General features: G+C 42.8%; 1 protein-coding gene across 5 annotated transcripts in view; it reads right to left on the minus strand.

Moving 5' to 3' along the window:
- The window catches only part of akap13 (A-kinase anchoring protein 13), a 561,754-nt gene that overhangs the window by 180,682 nt on the left and 355,162 nt on the right, over positions 1-25,910 (minus strand). For all 5 annotated transcript variants that reach the window (XM_072278084.1, XM_072278087.1, XM_072278081.1 and 2 more), the window contains 2 exons: positions 23,238-23,371; positions 1,353-1,726 (listed from right to left, as the gene is read on the minus strand). In XM_072278084.1, coding sequence (XP_072134185.1) covers positions 1,353-1,726; positions 23,238-23,371 — 508 coding nt within the window. The remainder of the gene's footprint in view (positions 1-1,352; positions 1,727-23,237; positions 23,372-25,910) is intronic.

Below are 25,910 nucleotides of genomic sequence, written 5' to 3' on the forward strand. Positions count from 1 at the left end.
CTTCTCCATAAAAAAAATTTAAAAAAAAAGAAATAAAAAAAACTTCTCCATTACCAACAAACTACCACCATGAAATATGGAAATAAGGCCATTTGCATCAACTCATACACCAACCTGACATGGAACTATGTAGCTGGCCCTTCAATGTGGCTGCCTTTGAATTTTAAATATTCCTCCCCAAACAACATGGTGGGAACAGCTTCCAAAAGAGAGTTGTAGCCTAGACTGTGCCTACCTGACTCAAGCCCTATGGGACTTGAAGGATAGGCCGTGTGCCTACTTTGCTGAAATATCTGGGTTCAGTTGCGGGGGGTGGGGGGGGGGGCGGCGGCAGGCCTGGTTTGGCCAGCTCAATTCTTCAACCAAGGCAGGACAGCCTGTTTAATATTTCCACATGTTCAGTCTTAGTCAATAGCAACATACATGCAGTTTTGCAAGTATTCACTGTGTATTCTGCAAGTACCACTGGGTTGGGTCAGACTGCATAGTAGCTTTATACTCAGGCAGTCATGCAAGCCTACTACCTCCATCTCTGTGGAATAAATACTGGCCTTGTAAGTGGCGCCCTCATTCCAGAGATGAACAAGCAATCTGTAAAGTGGATGCTTAAAATTATTTCTACTGGCTGCACACAATGGGACATAGTGTCAAAGTTAGAGCCAGAACCTTGAGGGGAAAAGTTCTAATACATCTACAAGCTAGTAAGGATTAGGAAATGATCTTCAGAAGCGAAATCAGCGGTTAATTAGAAAGGCAGATTTCATTAATCAAAGGTATTGTGGGATACAGGAAAATGGTCAATACTTGAAATTGCCACAGTCACAGATGGACAAAAATTATGAAAGACAAAGATAGGGAGGACATAAGAAGCACTTCTCTATGACAAAAGTATCTAAAAGGAGAGGGCCTAAGTTTATGGTGCGGAGTAAGAGGTTTAGAGGGGATCTGAGGAAGACTTTTTTCATCCAAACAATGGTTGCAAACTTGAACTCACTATCTGAGAAGGTGGTGGAGGCAGGTAGTATCAAAATTAGACGAACACTTGAAATTGTCAAGGAATATTAGGCTATGGACCTATTGCTGGAAATGGGATGAGTATAGAATGGCCTTTGTTGGTCAGCTTAGACATTGTGAGCTGAAGGGCCAGATTCTGTTCTGTGTGACTCGCTGAAAAGGTGCAATTGTTCAGTGGTCTAAAAAGCCCTACATGGCTGGCTTTAGTTAGTTCATTGCCTCCTGTGTTGCATGGATGACTAGACTTTATGAACCTCAGTAAGTCTCTACTCATGGATTACGTCATCAGTACCCCTAAACTCCTTGCTCAAAATTCAGCCTCCCACTTCATAACCTACCTTCGCTGGTTCATCTCGGTTTCACTGCCTGTGTTTTTCCCAGGACCCCAGCTGTGCCGCCGAAAGGGAGACAGTGACCTGATGGTCGGCCTGAAGGTGGGGGCGCGAGTGGGCACTTCAGCGACACGGTCCTTCTCCTCCTCCGCTTCGCAGACGATGGGGCAGCTGTCCTGTTGCCCGCGCGATCCTCTGCCACCCATCTCCTCTGTGCCCATGGCGCTTTGCTGCTTGTCAGGCTCTTTCATTTCCAAGGCAGTGGTGGGCAGCAGGAACACCTCCCCTTTGGGGGTCTCAGGAGGCTCAGGGTCCTCAATGGTCGAACTGCTTGTTGTCACACCACCAATGCTGTACACGGTATTCTGTTCATCTTCTACCTGTAATAAAAGGAACAACTGAATAACTCTCGGTTCATATTCCTGCCGCCATTGAACTGTTTGCCATTCTTTGCTCCTGGAGGAATAGAAGGGATCAAGGATCAACTTTATTCGCCTCATACGTTTACATGTATTGAGAATTTTCTGTGAAGTGTTGGCGTGACGTGCAAGAAAAAACAACATTCCATTGTATAAGAATATCTATATAGGTATGCACATACTTCTGTATGTTTACTTTTTCTCAATGGAGAAGAAATATATATTCTTATCTAAATACATGATTTTTTCTATTGAGATACTATGCAGATACTTCTGTCCCTTCAAGCTTCGAACAGTACTGCCCAGCAACCCCTGATTTAATCCTGGCCTAATCAAAGGACTATTTACAAAGATCAATTCACCTACCAACCAGAGCAGCCGGAGGAAACCCACAGGGTTATGGGGAGAACGTACGAACTCCTTACAGGCAGTGGCAGGCACTGTGAAGTGCTGTGCTAACCGCTATGCTACCATGCCGCCCAATGCGTGCGTGCATGTGTGGTGCGCGCGCGTGTGTGTATATTTACTTGTACATTGTGTTTTATAGGATTGCTTTTGTATTTATATTTATTGCTTTTTTAATGAGGCATTGGATCCATTGAATTATGGTTCTACAGGAGAATGTTAAAAATATCATGGACCACACGCACATCAAATGAAGAAGTTCTCAGAAGAGCCCAAGCAGTTCAATCACTCATACCAACAATAAGAGAAAGACAACTCAGATTCCTAGGACCCATCATGCGGAAAGATGAACTAGAAAAACTCATACTCCCTGGAAAGATTGAGGGGAGTAAACCTAGAGGAAGACCTCGGCTTATGTACATCAAAAGCATAGCCAGGTGGCTACACATCGAGGAAATGAAAGTCATCCCAAAAACGAAGGATAGATCTATATGGAAAACCATGGTCACCAAAGTCCGCATCGGATATGGTACCTAGACAGACTGACATTGGATTCAAAGTAACAATGACTTAGTTTTCATTTACACTTGTGTACTGATTAACGATTTATAATCTTGAATTAAAGAATATGTAACAATTTATATATAAGAATTAAAGAGAAAATTAAAGAGGTTAAGTACAGATATGGAATATAATGTGCATAAATATGTAAATACTAGCATGTATTTACAATGTAAACAGCCTTAGAAAAAGTGGTTTAAAGATTTAACAGTGTAGTGACAGGTCTAATAGAGGGGTTGGGGAAGAGCTAACTAGAATGGTTGATCAGATCAACTGCTAGAAGAAGAAACTTTTGAGATGGTGTGAAGGTTTTGTTTTACTAGCACTATAATACTTTCCAGAAGTGAGATTTTGGAAAAGGCAGTTTGCAGGGTGGGTAGTGTCTATTATAATTTCTCCCACCTGCTTATTTTTCCTGGACACATACAAGTCCTGCAGCCAATAATCTTTTTAGCTGACCTGACAGTTTGCTGCAGACAGTAATGGTTGACGTGAGGATGCTCTCTATGATGGAATAAGTGACAGCGGCCCAGTAAAGGAAATAGATGAGTATCTGAATTTTGAGAAGCTAAACCAGGTCAGGTCTTACATAGACTGGGGACAGAAGAATGAGGTGGAATCTCATTGAAACCTCTCGAATGTTGAAAGGCCTCGATAGAGTAGATGTGGAGAGGATGAATCTTATGGTGGGGGGAGTCTAAGACCAGAGGACACAGCCTGAGAATAGAGGGGCGTCTACTTAGAACAGAGATGAGGAGGAATTCTTTAGCCAGAATGTGGAAAATCTGTGGATTTCTTTGCCACAGGTAGCTGTGGAGGCCAAGTCTTTGGGCATATTTAAGGCAGAGCTGGATAGATTCTTGATCAGTCAGGGCATGAAGGAATGCGGGAGAAGGCAGGAGATTGGGGCTGTGAGGGAAATGGATCAGCCATGATGAAATGGCAGAGCAAATTCGATGGGCCAAATAGCCTAATTCTGCTTCTATATCTTATGGTGTGTTGTGGAGTATCCAGGGTCCTACACTCTGACAGATAGAATGAGAAAAGGCATTATTAAAGTGTAATGTTTGAAATGGTGCACAAGAGTTGAGAGGTCAGAAACGTGTGCACATTTCACTGTCAATTATGAGATAAGTTTAAGGAAATGCTTGGATCCAACACCTTGGAAGAGGAAGGAGGGGCATAGAAGGGGTTAAACTAGCTGCAACATTGTTATTAATGATTATGATATAGTTGGGATCACAGAGACATGGCTCCAGGGTGACCAAGGATGGGAGCTCAACGTTCAGGGATATTCAATATTCAGGAGGGATAGACATGAAGGGAGGGGAGGTGGGGTGGCGTTGCTGGTTAAAGAAGAGACTAACGCAATAGAAAGGAAGGACATAAGCCGGGAAGATGTGGAATCGATAGGGGTAGAGCTGCGTAACACTAAGGGGCAGAAGACGCTGGTGGGAGTTGTTTACAGGCCACCTAACAGTAGTAGTGAGGTCGGAGATGGTATTAAACAGGAAATTAGAAACGTGTGCAATAAAGGAACAGCAGTTATACTGGGTGACTTCAATCTACATGTAGATTGGGTGAACCAAATTGGTAAAGGTGATGAGGAAGAGGATTTCTTGGAATGTATGCGGGATGGTTTTTTGAACCAACATGTCGAGGAACCAACTAGAGAGCAGGCTATTCTGGACTGGGTTTTGAGCAATGAGGAAGGGTTAGTTAAGCAATCTTGTTGTGAGAGGCCCTTTGGGTAAGAGTGACCATAATATGGTGGAATTCTTCATTAAGATGGAGAGTGACATAGTTAATTCAGAAACAAAGGTTCTGAACTTAAAGAGGGGTAACTTTGAAGGTATGAGACGTGAATTAGCTAAGATAGACTGGCAAATGACACTTAAAGGATTGACGGTGGATATGCAATGGCAAGCATTTAAAGGTTGCATGGATGAACTACAACAATTGTTCATCCCAGTTTGGCAAAAGAATAAATCAAGGAAGGTAGTGCACCCGTGGCTGACAAGAGAAATTAGGGATAGTATCAATTCCAAAGAAGCAGCATACAAATTAGCCAGAGAAAGTGGCTCACCTGAGGACTGGGAGAAATTCAGAGTTCAGCAGAGGAGGACAAAGGGCTTAATTAGGAAGGGGAAAAAAGATTATGAGAGAAAACTGGCAGGGAACATAAAAACTGACTGTAAAAGCTTTTATAGGTATGTAAAAAGGAAAAGACTGGTAAAGACAAATGTAGGTCCCCTACAGACAGAAACAGGTGAATTGATTATGGGGAGCAAGGACATGGCAGACCAATTGAATAATTACTTTGGTTCTGTCTTCACTAAGGAGGACATAAATAATCTTCCAGAAATAGTAGGGGACAGAGGGTCCAGTGAGATGGAGGAACTGAGCGAAATACTTGTTAGTAGGGAAGTGGTGTTAGGTAAATTGAAGGGATTGAAGGCAGATAAATTCCCAGGGCCAGATGGTCTGCATCCTAGAGTGCGTAAGGAAGTAGCCCAAGAAATAGTGGATGCATTAGTGATAATTTTTCAAAACTCGTTAGATTCTGGACTAGTTCCTGAGGATTGGAGGGTGGCTAATATAACCCCACTTTTTAAAAAAGGAGGGAGAGAGAAACCGGGGAATTATAGACCGGTTAGCCTAACGTCGGTGGTGGGGAAACTGCTAGAGTCAGTTATCAAAGATGTGATAACAGCACATTTGGAAAGCGGTGAAATCATCGGACAAAGTCAACATGGATTTGTGAAGGGAAAATCATGTCTGACGAATCTCATAGAATTTTTTGAGGATGTAACTAGTAGAGTGGATAGGGGAGAACCAGTGGATGTGGTATATTTGGATTTTCAGAAGGCTTTTGACAAGGTCCCACACAGTAGATTAGTGTGCAAACTTAAAGCACACGGTATTAGGGGTAAGGTATTGATGTGGATGGAGAATTGGAAGAAAATGCAGACAGGAAGAAAAGAGTGGGAATAAACAGGACCTTTTCAGAATGGCAGGCAGTGACTAGTGGGGTACCGCAAGGCTCAGTGCTGGGACCCCAGTTGTTTACAATATATATTAATGACTTGGATGAGGGAATTAAATGCAGCATCTCCAAGTTTGCGGATGACACGAAGCTGGGCGGCAGTGTTAGCTGTGAGGAGGATGCTAAGAGGATGCAGAGTGACTTGGATAGGTTGGGTGAGTGGGCAAATTCATGGCAGATGCAATTTAATGTGGATAAATGTGAAGTTATCCACTTTGGTAGCAAAAATAGGAAAACAGATTATTATCTGAATGGTGGCCGATTAGGAAAAGGGCAGGTGCAACGAGACCTGGGTGTCATTATACACCAGTCATTGAAAGTGGGCATGCAGGTACAGCAGGCGGTGAAAAAGGCGAATGGTATGCTGGCATTTATAGCGAGAGGATTTGAGTACAGGAGCAGGGAGGTACTACAGCAGTTGCACAAGGCCTTGGTGAGACCACACCTGGAGTATTGTGTGCAGTTTTGGTCCCCTAATCTGAGGAAAGACACCCTTGCCATAGAGGGAGTACAAAGAAGGTTCACCAGATTGATTCCTGGGATGGCAGGACTTTCATATGAAGAAAGGCTGGATGAACTGGGCTTGTACTCGTTGGAATTTAGAAGATTGAGGGGGGATCTTATTGAAACGTATAAAATTCTAAAGGGATTGGACAGGCTAGATGCAGGAAGATTGTTCCTGATGTTGGGGAAGTCCAGAACGAGGGGTCACAGTTTGAGGATAAAGGGGAAGCCTTTTAGGACCGAGATTAGGAAAACCTTCTTCACTCAGAGAGTGGTGAATCTGTGGAATTCTCTGCCACAGGAAGCAGTTGAGGCCAGTATATTGGCTATATTTAAGAGGGAGTTAGCTATGGCCCTTGTGGCTACGGGGATCAGGGGGTATGGAGGGAAGGCTGGGGCGGGGTTCTGAGTTGGATGATCAGCCAGGATCATAATAAATGGCGGTGCAGGCTCGAAGGGCCGAATGGCCTACTCCTGCACCTATTTTCTATGTTTTCTATGTTTCTATAAAATTTTGTAGGGTAAATGATGATTCAGAATGGAAGCCCTGTCCAGAACAGCCTTGAGGAAATCGCTGTGTGACTGGTGGATGACACACAGTAACACTGTGTGGTAAACATTACACCCAAGAGCTTCAAACAACACAGATATAGATGAACACAACATCTCTTCCAAGTTCCAGAAAGGAAAATAATAATTTTCACAGAGAAGCAAATGACTGATGATTAAATTATTTCAATGGCTGTTGGTCATACATCTGATTAGTCATTATCATATGTTGATTACAAATTGTCCTGCATTGATAAAGCTCCTTTCACATGGTTCTGAAACATCTTACAGCTGAAGAAATCCTTTCTGGCAGTGTAGTCCTTGCCCTGATGTAGGAAAACTAATAAGCAATTTTCACACAGAAAGCTTCCACAAACCACAATGAAATAAAGGACTAATTATCTTGTTATTTCCTGTTATATCCAGAGGAAATGGCTGGAGATCAATCCTCTATTTGTGTCTATGATTTAAGTTTGAAGTACTCATCCTTATTTAAATCTTCACCTGCACTGTGCAAAACACAGGAGGAACTCAGCAGTCACTGGTTTCTCTAGGCTACACAGGTGCGTGGCTGCACAGTAACTGAAATGCTTCCGTGCACATTGCTTTTGCTGCCAAGCAGCTGGAGTTTTCATTTATATACAGCTACAGCAATGTTAATACAATTTAAAAATTATTCTAATATAAGTTTGAAATCTATGTTATTAGAATTGTGAAATACCCTTTAATTAATTGTGTGCTAATCAATATAATACATGAATTTTCTAAATAATAGATGTACCCCAACCATTAGTTTGAAACATTTTCGAGCTTCAACCAGGATCAAGTTTAATATCACCAGCCTACGTCGTGAAATTTGTTAACTTAGCAGCAACAGTACAATGCAATACATGAGAATATGGAAAAAAATAAGCAAATTACAGAAAATATATACATATATATTAAATAGTTAAATTAAAAATAGTGCAAAAACAGAAATAATATTAAGAAAAAAGTGAGGTAGTGCTCATGGGTTCAATGTCCATTTAGGGATCGAATGGTAGAGGGGAAGATGCTGTTCCTGAATAGTTGTGCCTTCAGGCTTCTGTACCTCCTACCTGATGGTAACAGTGAGAGGAGGGCATGTCCTGGGTTATGGGGGTCCATAATGATGGATGCCACCTTTCTGAGGCACTGCTCCTTGAAGATGTCTTGGATAATACAGAAGCTAGTATCCAAGATGGAGCTGACTAATTTTACAACTTTCTGTAGCTTCTTTCCATCCTGCGCATAGTAACCCCCCCCACCCCACCCCATACCAGTGATGCAGCCTGCCAGAATGCTCTTCACGATACAACGTACTTGCATTGTCAGTGTTTCAAGTTACAACACTGTTACAAACTCTAACAGTAAACACAGAATGGAAGTCCGTAGTTCATTAATATACTGATACCCGACACCGTCTAGTCAAAACATTTTACATTTGCCACTGTGTCACTTGTTTTGACTGCCTGACATTGTTTACTTGTGTTGTGAGTCGTGGTTTGTGTTTGTTTGATACGCATATTACAAAAAAAAACATTTAAAGTGCCGTGCAAATTACAGGCCGTGTAAAAATTTCCTGCTCAGAGCAATGGCTGGTTTGCGAAGCTGTTAAGAAAAAAATACAGGGAGCTTTGTCAGAAGGTCAGGCATTATCCACGGATGGAAATGGGTAGTTTTCGTTTCAGGTAACGGCCTTTCATTTGGACTGGAAAGAACAGATTTAACCGGAATAAAGAGATGGAGGGAATGGCAGGTGATAGGTGGATCCAGGAGAGGGGGAGTGGTGATAAGCAAGTGGGGACAGTGGAAATGGTCAGAAGATGGAGCATGATAGGTGGAAGTCACCAAAGGCTGAAGATGATGGAATCTGATAGGAGAAGAAGGTGGAGCATGGAATAAAGGGAGGGGAGTATGTGGGATGAGTGTAAGGTGATGGTCAGATGGAGAGGGCGAGGCAGTGGAAAAAGATAGGATGATGGGGATGATAAATCAAAAAGGGAGGCAAAAAAGGAAAGGGACAGAAGGAGGGCGGATACCAGAAGTTTTAGAAATTCGATGTTCACGCCACCAAGTTGAAGACTGCCAGGGTGGAATATAAGATATCGCTCCTCTAATTTGCACCTGGCATTGGAGGTGGCTATGGACAAGACATGTTGGCATAAGAATGGGAAGTTGAATTAAATGTCTGGCCACCGGGAGCTCCAGGTTCCAGACCCGGATTCCCTGTGTGTCAGTTTGTATCTTAAAACATGCTCTCTTCTTATTGCCATCCTCAGAGAGGAGGTACAAGAGCCTGAACCACATTATTTATTTCAGGAACAGATTCTTCCCTCCGCCTTCATATTTTTGAAAGGGCAATCAACTCATGAACGCGTGATAGATTCTTGATTAGTCAGGGGATGAAGGGGTATGGAGAGAAGGCAGGAGATTGGGTATGAGAGAGAAAATGCATCAGCCATGACAAAATTACAGGACAGACTTGATGGGCCAAATGGCCTGTATCTTATGGTCTTATTACCTCACCATTTTGCTTTTTTTTTGCACTATTTAATTTTATATATATCTTATTATAATTTACAGTGTATTTTGCATACTGCTACCACAAAAAAACAAATTTCAAGATATATGTTAGTGATAATAAACCTGATTTTGATTTCTCCTCCCACCCCATAATAAACAAAGCAGAGACCACACACAATATTACACCGGGTTTTACCATTTGCTGGATGCTGACTTAAGTGGTGCAGACTTGTATAGGAAGCAAAGTGTACAGAATGACAGAGATTGGCAAAACCAGCAGTCTCAAGGGACGAAAAAAAATTAGATCTCAGCTGTTGTAGAATATGCAAAAGAAGACTCTTTTTTTGTCTGATTAGCTCCAAAGACTGGCCATATGTTTTAGTTTTGACAGGAAGTTAGAATGACTTCCTCAGGTCAAAGGTAACGATGTAATGCAGTATTTGCAATACGATTAGATTACCCATTTCACTCAGACACAACAGGATTTCTTTACCCTTTGACTCACTGCAGTAATTCTCACTTCCTGTCAGGATGCCAATGACGGAGCCAAGGTAGCTAATCGGAACAGGCTTGTGCGCCACCCCGTGGGCTTTCCCTTGAGAGAAAACCTTCAGTTCTAAAAGATGTTAAACTACACATTACTTAGTTCAGGGCATCAAACAGTCCTTCCAAGGTGAAGTGATATTTCACCCGCAAGCTTGTCTGTGTCATCATAGTGCCTTTGAAGTTCAAACGAAGTGGCTACAGAGCGTACATGCAAACTCCAAATAGACAGAATCTGAGGACGGTGTCAAATCTGGGCCATTGAAGCAGCACTAATGGCTGCACCACAGGACTGTTGATATAGTACTGTAGAGACTTAACATGATGTAAAGTCATCAAGCTAAAAACATTTTCTCCTTTCACAGGTACCTTCTGACCAACTATTTCTAATAACACACGTCAAAGTTGCTGGTGAATGCAGCAGGCCAGGCAGCATCTCTAGGAAGAGGTACAGTTGACGTTTTGGGCCGAGACCCTTCGTAAGGACTAACTGAAGGAAGAGCTAGTAAGAGATTTGAAAGTGTGAGGGGGAGGGGGAGATCCAAAATGATAGGAGAAGACAGGAGGGAGAGGGATGGAGCCAAGGGCTGGACAGGTGATTGGCAAAAGGGACATGAGAGGATCATGGGACAGGATGCCCAGGGAGAAGGAAGGGGGGGTGGAATCCAGAGGATGGGCAAGGGGTATAGTCAGAGGGAGAAAAAGGAGAGAGAGAGAGAAAGAATGTGTGTATATAAATAAATAACGGATGGGGCCATCCCCCTCCCCCTCATGTCTTCTCCTATCATTTTGGATCTCCCCCTCCTCCTCCCACTTTCAAATTTCTTACTAGCTCTTCCTTCAGTTAGTCCTGACGAAGGGTCTCGGCCTGAAACGTTGACTGTACCTCTTCCTAGAGATGCTGCCTGGCCTGCTGCGTTCACCAGTAACTTTGACGTGTGTTGCTTGAATTTCCAGCATCTGCAGAATTCCTCATGTAAACTATTTCTAATGGTATCTGATCACTCAGATTTCCAGCATCTATAGTATCTTTCTCAATATTACACGCAGTGGCTATTTTGTTTGGTATCTCCTGTACTTGATAAAGTGTATATTCATGGCCATACGCTGCTGTAGCCCAGCTACCTCAAGGCTCAATGTGTTGTGCAGTCAGAGATGCTCTTCTGCACACCACTATTGTAATGCATGGTTATTCAAGTTACTGTCACCTTCCTGCCAACTTGAACCATTCTGGCCATTCCAGACATCCCACCTCTCCCGGAAGTTCCGGGAGTCTCCTGCATATCGATAGTGGCTCCCTGACACCCGGAAATTATATACAATATCCCGGAAATAGATTTTTTTGAGAGGGAGAGCGAGCATCCTGATTGGTCTCTCTTTGTGCTAAGAGTGGTCTCCAACCACCGGGCCGCGAGGAAGCGATATGACTTGGCGATATGAGTCAGCTGCACTTTTCCTCATTCCGTCATGCACTTTTGAATTTTAACGCATGCGAAGTCATCAGTGACCCAAGACATGCAAAGGAATGGGTCCGTGACCCATTTGTGAATGTCCCCGGTGAATCTTCCATGTCAGCGCGGGAAAAAGATCAATTCCTCGAGCTTGCAAACGACGGCGGGCTGAAAAGTATGTTTGACATAACATCTCTGCCGGCATTCTGGATCAAAGTCAAGGTTGAATATCCTGAGATAGCCACAAAAGCACTGAAAACGTTGATTCCATTTCCAACATTTTTCTGCGAAGCAGGGTTTTCTGCAATGAATGCAATGAAAACTAAATTGCGGAATAGATTGGACATAAGGAACCCCCTTCAAGTATCACCGTTTCCCATCACCTCTTGAAAGGACCGTGTTGTTGCAGGGAAACAAGCCCAGGGCTTCCACTGATTCAGCGATATTGGTGTGTGGCAATGATTTTATATGTTCATATGAGGAAAATATGCGCTGTGTGTTTAATATCCAAACGTTACTTAAAATGTTATGATGCTATTGACTTATAAGTGACATATAATTCAGTGGTCCCCAACCTCTGGGCTGCGAAGAATACAGCGGTGGTCAGAATGCACCCAGCACATATTTAAGAAAAAAGCTGAAATTAACAAGCTAATTAATTAGGTGCCGCCCGGCACGTAAATGTCGGCCCAGATCAGAGACGATTGCCAATTGCATCGTCTCTGATCTGGGCCGACATTTACGTGCCGGGCGGCACCTACTCAATTAGCTTGTTTATTTCGGCTTTTTTCTTAAAGATGTGCTGGGTGTGTTCTGGCTACTGCTGTACCGCTGCAATCTTCGCAGCCCGGAGGTTTGGGACCACTGTTATAATTGACTTATCACTACATGCACGCGAGGAAAATATGCACTGTGTGTTTAACATTAAATTTGTTAGATAAACCCCTTTAGAAACAAAATTGAGTGTATTAGCCACTTACAAGTGACTTATAGTTGACTTTATCACCTATATTCCGGTCGCGTTTAACACCCACCCCACCCCCACCTTGGGTCGGCTGGTCCGCAAGAATATCGTCAATATTAAACCGGTCCGCGGTGCAAAAAAGGTTGGGGATCCCTGATTTAAACTAGCTGGCTAGCTGCCAAGGAGCTAAGCTATTGATGTCCTACGTGATAAGGCCAAACTCCCTGCAGACTTGCTTAAAGTGGTAATAGAATAAACATGATAATATAATATAAGTACATATTTTAATGTCACATTTGCTGCACACACTCAACTTGGTTTACAGATTAGACAAAATCACTAAACAAAGTATTACATACACCCTTGGAGGTCAACGGGGGGGATATGGGGTTGGGGGGGCATATGGGGTTGTGGGGGGGGGGCGCGGGGGTGCTACCTCCCTGAAATGAGTTTTTGCAGGGTGGGATGTCTGCCATTCTCCTCTAACTTCCCTCATTAACAAAGCATTTTCAGCCACAGAACTGCTGCTCACTGGATTTGTTTGTTTTTTTTTTGCACCATTCTCTATAAACTCTGGAGACTGTTGTGCATGAAAATCCCTGAAGATCTGCAGTTTCTCAGATGCTCAAACCGCCCTGTCTGGCACCAACAATCAATTCGCGGTCAAAATCATTTAAATCGCATTTCTTCCCCTTTCTGATGTTTGGTCTGAACTACAAATGAACCTCTTGTCCATGTCTGCATGCTTTTATGCATTGAGTTGCTGTCACATGATTTGTATTAATGTGCAACTGTATAGGTGTACCTAATAAAGTGGCCACTGAGTGTAGCACTACAGGTACTAATGATGATGTAATATCAAGGTGAACATTTTTTTTCCCTTCACAGGTACCTCCTGATCCACTATTTCCAACATTATCTTGTTTAATCAGATTTCTAACAGCTACAGTATTTTGCTCAGTATTATATCACACCTCCCAGCATTTGAGGAGGCTGCATTCCTCTTGGAGTAGAAAACAAGCCAAAGGAAACACAAGAGATTCACCAGAGGCAGGAATGGAGCAACAGAGACACAAAACGTAGGAAGAACTCAGCAAGGAGCTCCTGAATTTCAATTGGGCAACTCCAACAAGAGAGAGAGTGTAAATATGGAACAGAATTCAAAATCTGCCATGAATGGGCTCCAGAGTAAGGTTGCAGAAGTGTTGTGTTTGAAATATTCCTAGTTCATACTGTAGTGTTGTCAGCCAACTTGACATCTGCATTACTAATTTATCCAACACTTTCGGGAAAATCTCCGCCTCAGCCTGCAGAGGGTTCCCACAGGAGAGCAGGCAGGCAGATCAGCTGTCGTTACTTCTTTTGTTCATTATTAAAAAAAATGGATTTTATTTTTAAGAAACCCACCAATTCAAATTCCATAGCCTGAGCAGTGCTGTGATTCAGTGACAGACTGTTTGAAAAGAAACCTCATAAAGGGCGATTTCTGGCGTACAGTTAAGAAGAGATGAAAATTAGACGTGTGGCTGTGTGGCACTCCACAGCTCCAGTTGTTGTTGCTGCTTTTCACGCCTTGTGGTGCATCGGGCGGCATTTTCACTGTGTCCGTAGCAATTGACTGTTTTATATGAGGCCGAGTTGCTAGCTTGATGCTCAACCCAGCATGGATAGCAGGCGTGCAAAGAGCTGGCCAGATTCGAACCCACTCGACTCAAAGTCCAGTGCTGATGCCACCACGCCGCCGTCTGCCACAGCTCCAGTGACCCAGGTCAATCCTGACCTCAGTTGTTATCTCTGCGGTGTTTGCACGCTCTCCCCATGACCATGCGGGCGGCCCTAGCTGTTTCCGCTTCCTCCCCTATCCCATGCATTTGGAGGAACATGGGTTCAACTTCATTAGGTCTGAGGATATTCGGTACAACAACAAAGACTCTAGCAAATTTCTATAGACGTGTGATGGAGTGTATTCTGACCGGTCACACCACTGGCGGGTACGAAGGAATCACAAAAACCAGAAGGTTGTAGACTCATCCAACTCCATCACCGGTCCATCATCTGGAACATCTTCAAAAGGCAGTGCCTGAACAAAGTGGCATCTATCATTAAGGACTCTCACCATCATAACATGCGCTCTTTCCATCACTACCACCAGGGAAAGAGGTACAGGAGCCTGAAGACCCACGCCCAATGTTTTTGGAGCAGCTTCTTCCACTCTGCCCTCAGATTTCTGAATGGTCCATGAACACCACCTCACTATTCCACTTTTGCATTGTAGATTTATTGTAACTTTTATGGTTTGCCACAAAAACAACAATTTCACGACATATTCCAGTCCCTGAGATCCTGATACCTGAGAACCACCACCAAATGGCCTCCTAAGTGACAAGGAGACCTCCCATTCATTGACTCCATCTACAATCCCCACTGCCTCGGGAAAGCAAGGGCCCTCCCGCCGAGGTCATTCTCTCTTCACTCCCTGCCCTCCCAATGCGCAGAAGAAATCTCACAAACTGCCAGACTGAAGGACAGCTTCAATCACACTGTTATCACTCTTGAACAGACACCTCTTGCGCTAAAAGATGAACTTTTGAACTCCTAATCTACGCTACCATGGCCCCTACAACTGACCTGTTTACCTACATTGCACCTTCTCTGTAAATGAAACACTATATTCTGCATTATGTTTTTGTTTTTTTATATTTCAATTTAATTGTATAAAAGTAAGAATGGAATGTTGAAACTTCGGATTGTATGTGGTGTCTGGGGAGGGGTGGCACCTCTGGTGAAGGGGCTTGTAATGTCTATTCCGGGGCAGCTCACTCTGCTTTTGGTCCCCATTAGACACTCAGCTTTCACCTGTGGCTCCAAATAGCTGTTTGCACGCGACAGCAGCCGCACCCCAGTCCACCGCTTCGACAGCTGGGAGCGGCCAGCGGGCCTCATACCCTGGTGAGATAGGGACATGCCCGTCCTAGCAAGCAAATTCAGCTCCAGTGGGCTGGGTGGATGAGATTTACAGTGCAATCAAATGGCCAGGAAAGCCGTTCACTCCATGGAGAGTGAAGGGCATGACAAAGTGCAGAAGACGTCAAGGTCAGCCACTGCACTCAAGGAAGGCCCCAGTTTGTGATGCTTGTTTGTACCACTGGACCAGGACCTCTGAGGTTGAGAGAGTGCAACAGCTTTTCCACTTTAAAAACTCTCCCACACAGGTCTCCTGTCATCGTCAAAAACAATGGACAATCACTGTAATTCTGAAGCTTCACAAGGCATTGGTCAGACTACATTTTGACTATTCAGAGCAATTTTGGGCCTCGTATCTAAAGAAGGATGTGCTGGCATTGGAGATAGTTCAGATGATGTTTACAAGAATGATTCCAGGAATTAAATGGTTAACGTGTGAGACGCTTTCAATGATTCTGGGCCTGTATTCACTGGAGATTAGAATAATGAGGAGGGAATCTCATTGAAATCTATTGAAAATTGAAAAGGATGGATAGAGTGGGTGTGGAGAGCATGTTTCCACTAGTGAGCTACTCTAAGACTAGAGGCCACAGCTTCAGAATACAATAATATCCCTTTAGAACAGAGATGAGGAAGAATTTCTTAAACCAGAGGGTGCTTGATGGCTGTGGAGGCCAAGGCATTGGGTACATTTAAAGTAGAAATTGGATAGGTTCTTGATTACCAAGGATGCCAATGTGAGTTTGCAACAGCACATGACGAACGTTGAGCTCTATAACAACCCATCGATGCTTTCCACTAAAATCGAGGCGAGAAGACTGCAACTAGTGGGGCACTGTCTATGCCACCCCGCGCTATCTACCAGCCTAGTCATCATATGGGAGCCCAAGCACAGGAGGTTGAACCCTGGGTGCCCTCCCAAGACTATGGTCAACACGCTCCTAGAAGACAGCGGCGCGGCTAATGTAGATGAACTGAACACACTGATGAGGGAGAGGGAGAAGTGGAGAGTCCATCATTGTGCCCGATGCTGGCCCCCCAGGCCTGAGTCAACATAGTAGTGGTAGTAGTAGCCAAAAGTTATATGCACAATGGGGTTGAGAGGGAAAATAAATCAGCCATAATGAAATGGTGGAGCAGATTTGATGGGCTGGAAAGCCTAATTCTGCTCCTATGTCTTAAGACCTGCCTGGATGACAGACAAAAGAGCAGCTTTTCACTATATTACTATATTCCCATGCTTGTGACAATAATAAACCAATACCATAAGAAAATTTTAAAATTAATTAAGCAACATTTTTTGTTTTTAAAAAATATTCCATCAACACGGCCATTCCCCTCTCTCTTTCTTTAATATCCTCCAGTCCTTTCATACCGTGAATTGAGTAATGTGCCAGTCACTTTCTGTAGATAAGTGCAAAATAATTTTAAAAGTTGATGGGTATGTTAAAGAAAATAACTTGAAGGGATAAAGGATAAACAAGAAAGGAAATGGGATGGATGGAAATGTTCTTCTGGGAGTTGGCACAGATCTGCCAAACCACATGGTGTCCAAAGGTGTTAAAATAGGAAAGTTGAGACCTGTGAAATAAATTGCAGCTATAAACTCGAATATATTTTTCCTAAATCAATTCATTATTTCAGACATTAGTAGACAGCATTTAAGAGAAATTTGGATAGGTACATGGATGGTATGGAGGGTTAGAGTTGTGTTGCAGGTTGATAAGACCAGACAGAGTAATAGTTCAGCATACACGAGATGGGCAGAAAGACCTTTTCTCTGCTGTAGTGATCTATGACTCTAGTCGCCTGCAAGAAATGGAGATGTTCGTTCATTCCATTTTTGACCTCTGCTATTTATGCAACTTCTTTAACACTATAAAAGAACCCTTTTGGTTCACAGAACATTATCTAGAATGGTTGGTGCTAACCCTCCAGTAGGGCTTGGGTGCAAATTACCAAGAACCCAAAGTAGTTATTTTCTGAGGAACATACTAAAGGAGTAAAGGGAGGTTCAAGCAAAGAATTTGGGCCTTGGGCTTTGGTAGCTAAGATCTTAATGACCAATGGTGGAGCATTGGAATCCATCGATGAACAAGGGACAAGATTTGAGGAAGATGGAGATGTAGAATGGCTTTGGGACTCCAAACAAATACCTATATCAGTCCCATTCCCCTCACTTTTCCTGTATCCCTGCAACATTTCAATCAACTTCTCCTTCAATGTTGTCAACAAAACAACCTCTCCCTCAATGTCGCAAAAACAAAGGAGCTGATTGTAGACTACAGGAGGAATGGAGACAGGTTAACCCCTATTGACATCAATGGATCTGGGGTTGAGAGAGTGAACAGCTTTAAGTTCCTCGGCATACACATCACTGTGGTTCCCATATGATCTGTACATACCAGCTGTGTGTGAAAAAAGCACAACAGTTCCTCTTTCGCCTCAGACGACTGAAAAAGTTTGGTGTGGGTCTCCAAATCCTAAGGACTTTCTACAGGGGTACAACTGAGAGCATCCTGACTGGATGCAACACTGCCTGGTATGGGAACTGTACTTCCCTCAGTGGCAGGACTCTGCAGAGAGTGGTGCGGACAGCCCAGTGCATCTGTAGCTGTGAACTTCCCACTATTCAGGACATTTACAAAGACAGGTGTGTAAAAAGGGCCCAAAGAATCATTGGGGACCCGAATCACCCCAACCACAAACTGTTCTAGCTGCTACCATCTGGGAAACGGTACCACAGTATAAAAGCCAGGACCAATAAGCTCCGGGACAGCTTCTCCCACTAGACCATCAGATTGGTTAATTCACACTGATACAATTGTATTTCTATGTTATATTGATTGTACTGTTTCATATACTATTTATTACAAATTACTATCACTTGCACATTTAGATGGAGACGTAACATAAAGATTTTTACTCATGTATGTGAAAGATGTAAGTAATAAAGTCAATTCAATTCAACTTTACTTTTGAGTTTTTTTGCCAGTTACCTGCTACTAGCGGGTGGCAGGGTGGAGATATGTCTCTACCAAAGGAGGGGTAAGGTGCTCCGTCCCTCCACTAGCCTACAGGTTACCCTTGGGCAAGGTGTAGCACCTCATAGCACCCCCTCCCCTGATCAGGATCACACGAAGCCATGGTCACATGAGCAGCCAGTGAATATCACAAGTCCTGGTTATGTGACCACTGATGCCAGGCAGACAATCTCTGAAGAGTATTGATATTGGTTGGGTTAACCTAACTGCCCAGAAGGAGGCAATGACGGATCACTTCTGTAGAAAAATTTGTCAAGAACAATCATGGTGATGGAAAGACCTTGATTGCTTATGCCGTATGACATAACACATAACAAATAAATGAACGAACTTGCATCTGGGGAATAAGTACAGCAGTTAAACCAGAAGAAATCAGAGAACCTGGGAAAAAAAACCTTCATGGTGACAGGGAGTATGTGTAAGCTCACACACACAATACCTGAGGTCAGGAGTAAACCAGTATCCCTGGAGATGTGAGGTAACAACAATAACCACTGTGCCACCTCAATGGCTAACTGATTGCCTGAGTGATAAATTCATTGGTTTTCTGCATGGCTTGATAACAAATCATCTGTTTAATGGCAATCCAATGTCAATAGGTATTTCAGAGAACAGTACTCAAACAATGCCTGAGGCAATGTTGACTTTGGGAGGGGATATTCAAGATACTACTAGGTCAGTGAAGTGTGTTTTAAGGGGGATCTGAACATGTAGAAGGGGATTAATTTGTATATGGTGGGGGAATATGCAATGAAAATGCTCTTTAATGGCTGGGAGCTTGAACTCCTCGGATATTCAATGGAAAACAGACAAAATGCTGGAGGAACTCAGCAAGTTAGGCAGCATCAATGGAAGGAATGAAGAGTTGACATCTTGGGCTGAGACACTTCATCAAGGCTGGAAAGGAAGTGGGGATAAACCAGAATAAGCTCTCCTCAATTGCCAATCACCTTTTTCACCTATCACCATCTCCCAGCTTCTAACTTCATCTCCCCCCTCCTCCACCCATCCAACTTCCCCCTCACCTGGTCTCACCTATAATCTGCCAGCCTGCACTCCTCTCCCTTCCCCTACCTTCTTATTCTGGCTTCTTTCCCCTTCCTTTCCAGTCCTGATGTAGGGCCTCGGCCCAAAACGTTGACTTATCATTGCCTTCCACAGATGCTACCTGTCCTGCTGAGTTCTTCCAGCATTTTGTGTGTATTACCCAGACATGAACCCTAATCAAATCATACTCTTTTTCCTCCAGCATTTTGCATGAGTCACTCTGGATTTCCAGCGCCAGCAAAAGCTCTTGTGTTTATTGAATATTAGATCCAAGCTTCATTTTCACCTACTGCTACACACCCCATTCCCTTCTCGAGTAACAGGAGACAAAACATATCTTCCAATAGGTTATTCAAGCAGTAATTTTGGCCAAAGTACTTTTGTTACGTTATTGAACACACCTTTAATGCATCCATAGCTATAATTAACACAATTTCTTCTCACAATGTTCTGTCAACTGTCAACAAAATGAAGAAAGCTGAATGCATAGATTAAGGCAGCAGAAGGACAATAATTCTTCCATTTATGTTCACTTTTCTGGACCAGTTACTTTTTGGAATGCATTTATACTGTTATATTGTGAAGAAATGTGCCAGCAAATTCCTTCAAACAACAATTAAACAAACGACTAGTTAATCTGCTTTCTCTGCTGGAACTGACGGAGGAAAGGATTTCACTAGGAGAACACCGCAGCCCTCTCCTCCCTGTTTTTTTACCCAAAACGTGACAAGGGAAATGCAAAGTAAAAACACTTAATTTCTTTCTGTGGGTATCAGAAAGCACCTCACTAAATCAGAACAGTTAATGAAAACAAGAAAAATGCACCAAGAATAAATCTCACACAATTTTTAGCTGATTAAGAGAGAGCACACAATAAAAAGTTCTTGAAATGTAGCAACCTTTACTTTGAACACAGAATCACAAGGCCCACAGTTGGTATATGAGCAACTTTTAAACATCTTAACTTCTAGAAAACAGGATTAAAATTCTCTACCTGAACTTTAAATTTAATCTTTGCTTGAAGGCAAACCAAACTTCACTGAGCGACTTGTGGACTTTGGATACAAATATTTAATTGGACGCAAACCGTGCCTTCTGTTAACAAATTACCCTTCCACATTGTGTATACTGTATGACATGACTTTACAATTACGACTTTGACAGTCACGGTTTATAGAATTCGTACCTAAGAATTTCTGTCGTTTCCTCAAGTTCAGTGTCTGAACTTCAGTCGCATTTTTGTTGATTGATGTTATGAGTTTAATTTACAAACACGAACTGTAGAACTCCAGAGACCACTTGACCTCTTCTCAGAGATTTCCCAATGCTAGAACATCAAAACTTCATTGGGAAGTCACACGCCACCTTGGAACTCCCTGTGTCCACTTGCCAAAAAGCTCGTGGAAAGAATTTGTTCACCAGCTGATTGATGTGGATGGGCAGGGCCCAAGTGTTTGTGTAAATGGCATATCCCATACAAAGTTGAAGGATGCAGAGCCAGGGAAAGTCTGACGCTAAACAAAGATGACATCATCAGGAAACCAAACCATTTGCTGCCCAGATTTACACTGGCCAGCTATCATTTCTTCCATTTCTTATTTCAACCACACCCTCAACTCAATGATATTCCTTCCAGAAATCCTGATCCCTGGATGCAAATCGGTGGCCAAAAATAAACGGTTTCCTTTCATTGTGAAGAAGAGAGTTCACTGCTGCAAAATGGGGTGGCACAGTGGTGTAGCAGTTAGCATAATGTTATTATAGCGCCAGTGACCTAGCGCCAGGTTCAATTCTACTGCTGCCTGGAAGGAGTTTGCATGTAATTGGGCAGTGTGGGCTCAGTGGGTCAGAAAAGTCTGTTCCAGTGCTGTACCTCTGAATAAAAACAGGATAAAAACAGCCCCACAATAATTTAAAACGTGAGGAGGTAGAACTGGACACTAACCTATTAAAGGATCAGTGACCCAGGTTCGATTCCCGCTGCCTGCTGTAAGGAGTTTGTACATTCTCCCCGTGACCACATGGGATTCGTCTGGGTGCTCGGGATTCCTCCCATGTTTCAGAGGTGAACAGGCTACTAGGTTACTAGGCCACAAGGGTGTAATTGGGCACAATGGGCTGAATGGCCTGTTACTGTGACAGAACTCTAAATAAATATAGAGTGGAATATAACAACACCATAATTAAGAACGTGAGAAAGTGGAATTGGAGACTAATTTCAACTGTTCCTTTGGACCGTAAGACATAGGAGCAGAACTTGCCCATTTGGCCCATTGAGTCTGCTCCACCATTCCATCATGACTGTTTTATTATCCCTCTCAACCCCATTCTTCCCGTATCCCTTATAACACCCTTACTAATCAAGAATTTATTAATCTCTGCTTTAAATATACCCAATGACTTGGCCTCCAAAGCTATCTATGGCAATGAATTACAGAGATCCAACACCCTCCCTGTCATCTCTGCTCTAGAGGGACGTCCTTGTATTCTGAGGCTGTGCCCTCTTCTCCTAGACTCCCCACCATTGGAACTATCTTCTCCCTGTCCAAACATCAAAATACGATGTTTCAATGAGATCCTCTCCTCATTCTTCTAAACTCCAGTGTGTATAGGTCCAGCAACATCAAATGCTCTTCATACCTTAGCCCTTTCATTCCCAGGATCATTCTTGTGAACCTCCTCCGGACCCTCTCATGCCAGTCATCATTTCATAGATAAGAGGTCCGAAACTGCTCCCAGCACTCCAAGTGTGGTCTGACCAATGCGTCATAAGGTCTCAGCATCACATCCTTGTTTCCTTGGCAATTAGTAGGGAATAAAACATGCTGGCATTGCCAGCAATGTCTACATCCCCTGAATGAATGGAAGAAACAAGAACTGAGAGAAACAAAAAGAAACCAGATCCAATAGCAACTCTGTAGATACTATATGCAACCTCACATAAAGTGTTCAAGGGCCAGTTGAATCTGTACATTACACAGACAACAATGAACACCAAAGCAAATGAGAAAAGAAAATGCAATCTTCACCCTATTGATCCAACAGTTAAGGTAGTTTAGTGCCATTTTCAATACACAAGTGTAATGGAGAACAAAATAATTGTTACTCGGATCTAATGAAACTCAAAGAGAAAAAACCAGAGGAAGATCGAGAACACAACAATAAAAAACAATAATTATGAATATATAAGAAGCTTATAGCTGGCCAGTGGTTTAGTGGCATGCCAGCACTGGACTTCGAGGTCCCAGGTTTGAATCCAGCTGGTCCTTTGCATGCTTTCCATCTGTGCTGGGTTGAGCGTCGAGCTAGCAACTCGGCCTCGTAAAAAAAACACATAAATGCTAAGAAAACGGCAAAAAAAAAATGCTGCCAATGCGCCACAAGACTTGATAAGGAACAACAACAAGAAGCTTAAGGATATAGATTGAATGTATGTATATTAAGTGATGCTAGGTACAGGAGCGTCTGTGCATAAGGTGACTCTGACGGGAAATTATAAAGTAGTGGTCGTGTGGTGGTTTAATGGTGGAGGGTTTGATCAGCCTTACAGCTTGGGGAAAGTAACAGCATTTGAGACTGGTGGTCCTGGTGTGGATGCTACGTAGCCTTCCCCCTGATAGAGTGGGACAAACAGTCCATGAGCAGGGTGAATGTAATATTGTTGGCCTTTTACTGGCATCTTTCTGTATACATGTCCTTGATGACAAGTAGGCTGGTGCCTGTGATTGATACATTGGGCAGTTTTGACTACCCACTGAGAAGTACTCAACGTAAAACTAATTAAGATACTGCCCAGCAGGACAAAAATAATCAACAGGAGTATCAACAGGAAAAGAAGACTCCTCTCTACCTTTGTGGGCAGGTCTTCTGTCTCCGCAGTCTTGTTGCTGACCTGTTGATCAGAGAAACATACTGGCTCTCCAGCCGCAGGCATTAATGAACTGCACTCGACAGCCAGTGGTGCATCAGACAGCGGGCCACATTCTGAAATAAAAGAAAAATGTCATGCATTAAAATTCATAATTGATCACTATGTCTTAAAACCTGAACCAAGCCACCAGAATATTTCACTCAGTATTTAAGGCAAATCTTCAAATCATCAGAGAAGAGAACAACAAAACCACCACATGGTCCATTACCAATGACAGGACTACCCCGGCAGATCATGGAATCAGTGGATACTGAATAATGCCCAGTTTCAGTCAATGCAGCTTGAATCTAAAGCCATGGAAAGTAACTCAGCAAGTGTAAAACTGACAGAAGAATGAGTAAATAAAACAATGGACACCATGGTAGCACAGCCTTAGTGTGACAGTATTACAGCTTGGGGCATCGGCGTTTGGAGTCCCTACATAAAATAAATAAAATTTATTCACCATGTCCCAGTGAGCTTCAGTGGAGTCACTGTAGTAATGTGAGAAATGAGGCACCCAGATTGATAATGTGATTAAAAAATAACTATTTATTTATGCAAGGGAGCTACTGAGGGATAAATATTGTCCAAATGAGCACATAATCCTGGTACAAATTTCTTGACCTAAAATGTAAAGCGATTTTGTTTCTGACCTCAAAGTCAAAGTAAAATTTATTATCAAAGTACATTTATGTCACCACATACTACTTTGAAATTCATTTTCTTGCAGGCATTTACAGGAAAATAAAGAACTACAATAGAACTTACAAGGAAAAAAAACTACATATGGACAAAGGTGGCCAAATAACCAATTTGCAAAAGATGACAAACTGAAATTTTAAAAATATTACTTAAAAAAAAAGATAAAAATTGAGTCCTTGAAAGTGAAACTGTAGGTTGTACAGTTAACTGTAGGTTCTAATCAGAATCAGAATCAGGTTTAATATCACTGACATATGTTGCGAAATTTGTTAACTTTGCAGCAGCAGATATTATTTTAAGTATTTTGCAAATAGCTTTTCTTAAAGTTATTCTATTTTGTCCTCGATAATTCAACTTTTCTAACCAGATCATGTTAATGTCTAAGGAAGCTTACAGTTCTCAACATGGCTGTCGTCACTCCTGTGTTACAATACTGACTTCACTTCAAAGACAGTGAACTACTGTGGGGTGTCCTGAATGAAAGACCTTAAAGAAGCTTAAATATTTTCATTCCATTCAGAATTAAATTCAGTTTAGAGCCATAGATACAGCACAAGAACAGGCCCTTCGATTGTGCTACCTATTGAGTACCCATTTACACTAATCTCATCTTATTTCCATTGGGAGAAGCAGTTGCTAGAACATGGAGCAAAAATAAACTTCCAGAGAAATTCAGTTACATTGACAGCATCTCCTCAGGGAATCATAAACACGAGGGATTCCGCAGAAGCTGGAAATCCAAAGCAACACACACAAAACGCTGGAAGAATTCAGGTCAAGCAGCATCCATGGGAATGTATAAACAGTAGATGTTCCAGGCTGAGGCATTTCTTCAGGACGGAGAAGGAAGGGGGAAGATGTCAGAACAAAAAGGTGGGGAGAAGGGAAGGAGGCTAGCTGGAAGGTGATAGGTAGGAAAATTTCTGGGGCTGGAGACAAAGGAATCTGATAGGAATCCATAGGGATATGGACAATTAATGTTTCAGTTTGAGATCCTTCATCTGGACTGATTTAATTTACTTCTCCCTACATCCTCTTAAGTATCCCTAGATTACACCACTCAACCACACACTAGGTGCAGCTTAGTGCTCAATTAATCAACCCACGTATCTTTGTGATGTGGGAGCAAACCTGAGCACTGAAGGAGACCCAAATCAGTTACAGAATCCATTGCCCGTTACACCGCTGGCATTTAGAGCAGCAATGAAGGACATCCATCTCTGGTAGCGTTCAGGGCTTCCTTCATTGTGTCAGTAGCTTCCTCTCAGTTTTCACCAGTGTCAGTCATGCAAGTTCTGGATGGAGACTTAGATGCAGAAGGACTCCTCATTGCGGTTTCCGTAACAGTTCTGTTTATCCAGTCAGTGTTGTTGGCCCTGAGCTGAATCCCTGAACTTGGAGGACCGGTGGATGACTCGTCTGTCCTCTACCTTTTGACCTATTTGACATTGGGTGACCCTACCAAGAGCCAAAGCATACAGCCCTGGCTCCAGCCAACTTAACTCTCCAGGTCATTGAGGGATGCAAGCCTTCAAACCCAACGAGGTTGTGGTCCTCTTGGAGGAATCGGTTACAGGGAGAGCCCGCAAACTCCACACGGACAGTACCGAAACTCAGGATAGAACTCAGGTTTCTGAATCTGTGAGGCAATGGCTCTATTGTGCCACCAAAGTTTAAAAGTTAGTTAATAGTACTTCCATATTTGCATTCTGCTCCAGATTTTTGGAAAGGATCCCGCACCATCTAATATTACAGTCTGTCTGCCTTGCCAAGTGGCAGGGGTGGATATGAGAAGTTCCCAGTACTGTTACTTAAAATGGAGCAGGCTGTTTTAGCACTTGTGGTAACATTCTTATCTTTTATTATCTGTAAGATCTCTTCTCAAATTTATAACTTTATTTACAATAC

The sequence above is a fragment of the Mobula birostris genome, chromosome 14 (genome assembly GCF_030028105.1).
Source record: "Mobula birostris isolate sMobBir1 chromosome 14, sMobBir1.hap1, whole genome shotgun sequence".
NCBI lineage: Eukaryota > Metazoa > Chordata > Chondrichthyes > Myliobatiformes > Myliobatidae > Mobula > Mobula birostris.